The sequence below is a fragment of the Morone saxatilis genome, unplaced genomic scaffold, assembly GCF_004916995.1.
Source record: "Morone saxatilis isolate NCDOM2014 unplaced genomic scaffold, NCSU_SB_2.0 Contig18, whole genome shotgun sequence".
NCBI classification, from domain to species: domain Eukaryota; kingdom Metazoa; phylum Chordata; class Actinopteri; family Moronidae; genus Morone; species Morone saxatilis.
Genome location: NW_023339740.1, coordinates 19,990,576 through 19,999,412, shown reverse-complemented (window position 1 = coordinate 19,999,412; position 8,837 = coordinate 19,990,576). Strand labels below are relative to the sequence as shown.

At 40.3% G+C, this 8,837-nt stretch overlaps 1 protein-coding gene across 1 annotated transcript in view; it reads left to right on the top strand.

Annotated features, from left to right (window-relative positions):
* Window positions 1-3,900: 3,900 nt before the first annotated feature.
* LOC118328504 (potassium voltage-gated channel subfamily D member 3-like) overlaps window positions 3,901-8,837 on the top strand; it is an 83,074-nt gene continuing 78,137 nt past the window's right edge. The window contains exon 1 of the mRNA XM_035662263.1: window positions 3,901-5,072. Within this exon, the coding sequence (XP_035518156.1) occupies window positions 3,970-5,072 (1,103 nt within the window). The 5' untranslated portion in view covers window positions 3,901-3,969. The remainder of the gene's footprint in view (window positions 5,073-8,837) is intronic.

Below are 8,837 nucleotides of genomic sequence, written 5' to 3'. Positions count from 1 at the left end.
AATTTAATTAATTGCAATGTGGAAGTATAGCTAAAACTCTGTCATGGATTTTTTTTTCCCGAATCAGCTGTAAGGTTAACTAATCAATTAATTTGCAAGGAAATACATTAAAACTGATAAAAATCACTCAAATACATCAGTGTTTTTAATTCTTGGCTTCCATTATGATATATTATATCAGCTATTACTTAACGTTAATATACTGTTAATTCAAAATGCAGAGCCCGAGGATAGATTACCAACTAAGCAAAGCAGGTGACTACCCTCAGGGTTTTTCCTCATCCAAATTGTGGGTCTAAGGATGGATCATGTATGCTGTACAGATTGTGAAGCACCTTGAGGCAGATTTGTGATATTGGGCTATATAAATAAAATTGACTACTAATTTAACTGGAGATTTGTTTTGGAGTATGCACAAACTAAGTATGATAAATGAAATTACAAGGGCCTTAATGTGAGTCTTACTTTATTACCTAATCTTGACAGGACCTCACTGGGTTGAAATCTAATTTTAAGACCATAATTATTTGTTTTATCCATGTTGCTAATTCCTAAATGAATGTGTTAAATCTGATTACCACACATCAATCCTCTAGCCAAGATAGTATGCTATAATGGCTGAATATAGGACCATATTTTTTCTGGATATTCCATTTTAAAAAGTTAGGGTTGTATTATATTCGACTTTTACGTTTTCACAACAGCAGACATTGTTTTTGAATGGAACGAGTTCTGGCCCCTGCATTGCAAAGCAAGCCTGTTGCATTAAGCAGGAGTTACTTTGGACTCAATCCCTCCTCCATCCACAGCCAAACAGAACAGGATAAACAGGATGAACAGGTTTACAGCTTTAAGTACCTAGACTCATTATAGATAATAAACTCAGTTTTGACCAACACACCACTGCTATCCATGAACGATGCCAGCAAAGACTCCATGTCATCTGGGAACTCATAGCACTGTCAGAGCCTCGTGTTGTTACTCTACAAAAACATAATCTTGTTGTACCGTGTCCCCTGCTTCTTCACCATGCTGACCATCATTAGCCTTACTCTTACCTAACCGCTTAGACACCAACAACAGAGCCTCAGATACAGGACTTAACAGTGGAGGAGGGCCCGCATTGTCCCTTCTGTCAATGCAGCCCTTAATAAAATACATGAATTCTACATACGCATGCACAGACGCAGTACAGGGTAACTTGACCCAGCGGCTTTAATTTCAATTTTAATAATCTTTATAATCTTTAGAATGTAGGGGCATAAACATACAGTACACCCACTGTATCCATTATGTGCATTTGTATGATTTTCTTGTGAGACATGAGCATGTGCAGATTGTAAAAACAAATTTCCTTCCAGAGAATCTCCAGGTAATCATTTCGTCATAGGGTATTGTTGTTGAGTACCTCTCCATTGTGGAATGCAAGTGGATTGTTTCTTGAGATGTAACAGATTGTAGGTCATGAACATAGACTGTATGATTAAAAATGGACGTAGTCTCCATGGCGTCACCCATTGGTTTGTGAAGAGCTGTTGTGAAGCTGCAGTTGTGAAGGGCACTTCACAAACGGTTTTGTTGTTGTTGGAAGTCCTGACTCCACAAGCTTCCGGCTAATACAAAAATGGGCAAATACATGGAGCGTGTGTGGCGCTGAGGCAGGCTGAATGAAGCCTGATTACAGAAAACAGCCACCTGTGACAGCACCCGCCTGTCACTCAAAGCAGCCATGCCCTTAATTATAAATTAACCTTAAGCCTTAATATAATTTAAACGGGCAAGGAAGTTAGGGCTATAGAGACCAAAAACGTTTTCTACCATTTTAATATGGGGCCTTATGGAGATTGAGCACTTCTGTAGCCAGCCTCAAGTGGCCATTCGAGGGAACTACAGTGGTTGTTACTTCTGTGTTGGCTTCATTTGCCAGCCATGGAGGTTTGTGGTTGGTTGTAGCTAAGGGGTGGAAGCAGCTGATGATTCACTCTATTATCCAGGGATATGATGGGCTGTTTATGAGCCAGAGCATAGTTATGTGCTTTCATGGCAGTTTGCATAATGCATTTGAGTGAAACTATCAATATCAAACAATTTTATTATTATCTATTTATGAAGTGTCTACTGCCCATATTTACTGCTATTGTTTTATTGCCCAGGTCTACTCAAGAAGTTTAATCCACTCATGATAAAACCCTTATAGAAAGTGGGAATAATGTTGTATGAGGGATAAAGTTCTAGTATCTGTCATCTTGGCTTACAAGTAAGGGCAGTCATTGTGCTGCTGTATGGTACTTAACTCACTGTAATATGCTGTAATGGTGAGTTCACTACTGTAGTGACTGTATCTACTGCATCACTGTATCATTACCATAAAGTGGTATTTTCTGCTAGTAAGCAATACAGCACCACAGTATTGAATGTAGTCCAAGTGACAGGGTGGGTTTGTCACACATGATGGTAAAGTGAGGCAGAGGGAAGGAGGGCTGATGACACAGAGCTGGCACAGTGAGAGAGGCGCACATTGTACTTTGTGCTGGAGAAAAGGAGGCGCGCTGCTCCTCTCCATTACATTTCACTTTCCAAACATTGACGGGAAAACAATATAAAGCCAGGATGTAAAATCCAGTCAGAAGACGTCCGCAAATCCCGCTACAGACCAGTTTTTCCCCCCTCAGTCTCCGAGTGGTTCCATAGTCTGGTTAATTCTGCTCCATCCAGCCGCGTTTTGTGCGCTCTGCTTGGTGAAGGAGTCAGTCGACTGACCGACGGGGAGGAGGAGAGGAACCGCTCGCTGCTTCATCCCGCTGGATGGATCGGAGCTCTTCTCTTCTCACTTGTATCTGAGAACTCGGTCTTTACGGAAACTCTCTGTTTGAAAGAGTTGGGATTTTGTTCCCCACCCTCCATTTTTATCGGTGAGTGTGTTAATTATGTTTGCTTTTTATACCTGATCCATTTTACGCACATGATGCGTTTTAAAATTACCATCATGTTAGGTGAACAAATGCTTTTCGTGTTAGTCAACTAAACGTGCATGGAAGAAAGTATTTCCAGTGTACAAAACGTACGCAATGTTAATGTAAATGTATTTTAAAATAGGCTGTGTGTATGTACAACATATTAACTGACTCACCTGATCAGTCAATTTGTCAGAAATTATCAAATATAGGTTCTGAAACAGTTTCAGGTCATTAGTTTTTAAATTTTAAATTAAACTACCGAAAAATTGTGTAATAATATTCCCACGTAAATTAATCTGTAGCAGTTGTCTCCTTATTCCGATTCAACAGGTTTGTTTCAGTGCCTGACAGTCAGCGCTACTCCCTGTCAGTCAGTTAATGATGCTGCTCAGGACAAATGGGTTTGTGGTTATAGTTGTGTTTTAGCTAAGGCTGCTGATGTTGTTGATTTAATTAAATTATTACATTAAATTTGCAAGTGTAGCAAATGTGGGTTCAGGTCCAAAACAGAAATAATTTAGTTAACAAATGCAGCTCAATAAAATTGGTATCAGTCAGTGTATGCAAACTGCGGAAATTAGTGGATATCATGGAGTGTATATTTCATATAAACTTCATGTTGATTTTGTAGTATGTTAAAACCTGAACAGAACAGAACTGATCGAAGACTAGACTTCACTTGTGGTTTAGTTGTTGCTATATATACCAGCTCTTTTCCTGAAATTGGATGACATTTTGGGCACGTTCTGCTGGATTTGGACTTAAGCAGGGGAGAAAGGCTGGAAATTTAATAGAGATCTCATTTGGAACTCAAAATGTCACAAGCTTCATGCTGCTCCGTTTGGTGCCATGATGGCAAACTTTGATATTTTGATTGATAGTCGTGTATGCTGCTGTTTTCAGCTTTATGTTTCCTCTTTCTTTGTTGCCATTTATACCTCAGATGTCAGTTGGTTTTGGGGAAAGTCGATTCTGAAGGTGAGGAGGACTACATTAAAGACTCTGCTTGACAATGGCGACAGGAGTAGCAGCGTGGCTCCCTTTTGCCCGGGCAGCAGCCATTGGCTGGATGCCAGTTGCCAACTGCCCCATGCCTGTTGCACCAAGAGACAACAGTAAGAGACAGGACGAGCTGATTATCCTCAATGTCAGCGGCCGTCGTTTTCAGACCTGGAGAACCACTCTGGACCGATACCCTGATACCCTGCTGGGCAGCTCTGAGAAAGACTTCTTTTACAATGAGGAAAGCAAGGAGTACTTCTTTGACCGGGACCCTGATGCCTTCAGGAGCATCCTCAACTTCTACCGGACAGGGAAGCTCCACTACCCACGCCACGAGTGCATCTCAGCCTACGATGAGGAGTTGACCTTCTTCGGCATCATTCCTGAGATCATCGGTGACTGCTGCTACGAAGAGTACAAGGACAGAAAGAGGGAGAATTTAGAGCGGCTGCAGGATGATCAGGAGGAGAACAAGGACCAGAAGCTGCCCCACATGAACTTCAGGGAGACCATGTGGCGGGCCTTTGAGAACCCCCACACCTCCACCATGGCCCTGGTCTTTTACTATGTCACTGGTTTCTTCATTGCCATCTCAGTCATCACTAATGTGGTGGAAACAGTCCCCTGCGGTACCACTGCCAACCAGAAAGACATGCCATGTGGTGAGCGCTACACGGTGGCGTTCTTCTGCATGGACACTGCCTGCGTCATGATATTCACAGTGGAGTACCTGATGCGCCTGTTTGCTGCGCCTAGCCGTTACCGTTTCATGCGCTCAGTGATGAGCATCATTGATGTGGTGGCCATCTTGCCATACTACATTGGCCTGGTGATGACCAACAACGAAGACGTGAGCGGCGCCTTCGTGACACTGCGCGTGTTTCGAGTGTTTCGTATCTTCAAGTTCTCCCGTCACTCGCAGGGCCTGCGTATCCTGGGTTATACACTCAAGAGTTGTGCTTCAGAGCTGGGCTTTCTCCTCTTCTCACTCACCATGGCCATCATCATCTTCGCCACAGTCATGTTCTACGCAGAGAAGGGCTCCAGCTCCACCAAGTTCACCAGCATCCCAGCTTCCTTCTGGTACACTATTGTCACCATGACGACGCTGGGGTGAGTAACAGACATATGCACACACACGTACACAGACACACAGGTAAACACATTCATACACATGTCCACATTGTAAGCATTCTTGAAGTGGTTCACTGCTATGTATTTGTATTTGTTACTGACAGAAACAGTTGTGATGTTAATAGATGCTCTAGATGTATTTTTGTGTATTTCTCAAAAATAAATTGAATAATTTATGAAAACCACTTTGAATTTCAAATGAGCATTAAGACAGCCTGCCCCCATACTTCAATATGCTACAGCTTATTTGATGCTGCCAGTGTGAGTAAGGGTGGGCAGTGTAGCATTTATCTACCAGCACAAACACTGATGGCATTTTGTTTGCTTCACTTAGAGCTCGCCATATAAGGCAGAAGTGATGAATACATACAATACATCTGAGTATTGAAAAGATGCCCAGATGATACACATATTTGTACATGCACTAAAGACTAGAGCTATGTTTAGTGTTCTTGCTTTAGAAATGTTTTTCTCTCTTCAATTTCTGCCTTTTGATCAAATGATACACCACACGAGCCGGACACGTACAACAGGGCTGAACCATTATGATTAAAATGATCCTGAACATACATGATTAATCAGCCAATTCATTACTATCCAATAAACTAATAAATCTTCATAATTTTTCCACCTCTGCACCATTTAGATGACACCACTCCTTACTATCTTGGGATGAAAAGTGGTTCAATGTTTTGTGGGGGAAAAAAAATGTTTTCTGTACTGTATTTCTGCCTTTTCTTCTAATTGGGGCCACACAGGAAGCACCATATTTATGGCCTAAGCATTAAATGTAAAAATGCCTTGTGAGGAATTCATTTAACTGCATTATAAAATCAAATCTATCTGCCGTGTGCCTGGAGGCGAGGTGTCCCATGAGAGATCCTGTGTCACCTTTATTATGATTCCACTCTGCTCTTAATCTTTCACACAAGCTGAGATTCAGTGCCATGAATGGCAGGGTGAACTTGAAAGTGTTCCCGAAGTTTGGCAGAAGTACTCTATTATGAAGGCACAGTGGAAGAATAGTTATGAGTTCCTAAAAATCAGTTTTTCTTTCCGGCTCTCTTTGTAGATAATGCTGTGTACGCAAATGCAAAACTGCTATTTGGAATAAAATGGCAAAACAGAAAAAAAAAATTGGTTGGTCGACTAATTCAAATAAGTCAGATGCATGTATTTCTGAAGATAAAGGATAGGCTCCCATTATTTAAGTCTGTCCACATGCTCATATATACATTAACAGCATTATTCGTCAGTATAATTCTTCTTCCTGTTCATAGTGGCTTTGAAGAGATTCCTCCCTGACACAGCCACTGTGGATAATAGGAATGATTATAACAACAATAACTCCATGTACATTAGTTATTGTCCTATCACACATTGGTATCGGAACATGTCATCTGATATGCGTCAATATGAAATTATATGACTGTCCTTACTAACAATAATAAAGAACATTTCACTTAAAATTTATTTAATTAAGTTATTTGTTTAAGAAAGCAGCCTTCTGAGTACGTTTGCATAGTCGTTTCATTTTCATTCCAGCTCAAAAATTCACCATATGAAGATTTTCATGAAATCTTGCCTTTGTTATTGATACTATTTAGGGTCGTAATTTTCTCTGCAATAACCATTTAATACCATTTACATTCTGCAATTACCCTTTCCATATGATACTTTTCATTGTTCATAGTCCACCATTCTCATCCTGGATTTAAATTGCAGACCAGGACTGAAATCTTAAGTATTATAACCAGTGTTGTAGTGGTCCCTGGAAAATCAGTCGGTGTCTGTGCTCACAAGGCCGATAAACAGAAAATGTCACTCCCCCTTTTGAGTTTTGGGAAGGTGGTGAAAAAGTTGGTTTTGAGCCCTGTACTATAGCTCTCATGCATCCTGCAGTAAAATATGCCTTTTTCTGTTTTGATATTGGCATTATATATTTCCGTCGGCTAGTTTGCTCTTTTGGCCATTGAAAAACTCATATAACTACTGGGCCTGAATTTTTACACCACTGATTATAACTTTAGGAAAGACTTGGAAATGTGAACCTATCCATTAACTATTTATGAGGGATCTACATTGCCCAAGAAATTGTCAGGACCACAGACTGAGAGCTTTAAAACCTGTTCATATTGTGTCAAAAGTATTTTCAGCTGTGTTCATTATTGAGAATGATCTACTCAGAGACTGAGAATACTGGACAGGAGAACATGTGGGCTGTCATGCTGCACCTAATTTGTCCCTTAACAAGATACCTAATGATGTGATCTTGTTGCGTTTTTATTTTTTATTTTTTCAAAATATGTTTAGTTGCCCTGTTGAGGAGTGAAATTACAGTTATTATTTAAGAATTGTGAAATGTGGAGAATATTTATTCTTCAGGTTATGGTCAGTGTGGTCAAGATTTGTCTTTCATCAAATAAAGAAATCGAAACTAAATGAAAAGTCAAGCTTGGATGATACATTAGCCTCTTTACTGAGTAGTAGCTGAAAATACTGCCTGACTTAACCTGTGCTACAGTATTTGTGTGTGTGTTTGTGTGTGTGTGTAGCACAAGAGGGTCTTTTGTACCATACATAAAAAGGATAGAAATGCCAAGGTGAAAGCATTATGTAAATTGTGAACCCTGAACAATGAGTTTGAGTGTGGAGCCATTATGTTCAACACACAATAGGCAGCAGCATTGAGCGTTTATCTGCAGCTTTGACAATAGTGATCCTCATCGCTAACCAAGGACAGTCATTTGCAATCAGGAAAACTATCATCTGATGCATGTTCAAGGCAATCATTTTGGTGATCGAATGCAGCATGTTTTTTCTATACAGTCACATGTGTACCTTTAAGGTTTTTTTTAGAAATGGCTGATTTTTCTGTACCAGATAAAATATGTAAAATCCAAAACCAAAGCTAAGACAATAAAGACTGATTTTATGTTTATTTTGTAGTTAAGTAAGTGGAACGCTTGATTTCTTACTGCAAGAATTCAAAATAATGGTGATTTTAAACACAACACAAAATGCAGGGATTTTATTTTTGACACCGTTTAAATAAGAAGGTAAACATAAATCTGTTCTCCACAGTATTCAGCTAACCCCTAACCCTAACCCTAACCCAGCACCCCCACCAATACACTTTGATTAAATATGCTACAAAAAAAAAAGAAGAAAAACAGGTACAGGTACTGGTGGTGCTAGTACAGTATGTCCCCCACCGACCTCCTCTAGTTTTGTTAATGTGCTGTAAGAGAGGCTAATCTGTGCACAATTACAACTGGAAGAGAACGGTCAGCTGCCTTTCATGAGGCTCAGCGTTCCCTCCTGCCTGTTGCCTGTCGATTGGTTCACCTGCTGAACGGACATATGCCTCGGTGATGAGGTCACCAATAATCCATCTGTCAATGCACATAAAAAGCCACAGGGAAAAAATCTCAAAACGACAGTACATTAGGTAAGGTCAAACAAATTACTTGTGCTTTTTCCCAATTTCTGGACTAGTTCTACTCTAATTGAGCTTTTCTGGCCATTTTCTCAAAGTGGTCTCTTTTATTCAACAGCACCAATCTGTGTGTGTATGATTGCCTGTGTATATATGTGTGTGTAGATATGTATATATGTGTATGTGTGCGTGTGTATATACACCGATCAGGCGTAACATTATGACCACCTGGGCACCCTGGTCGTCATAATGTTATGCAGCCTCATAACAAACTGTGATGCACTGTGTGTTCTGACGCCTTTCTA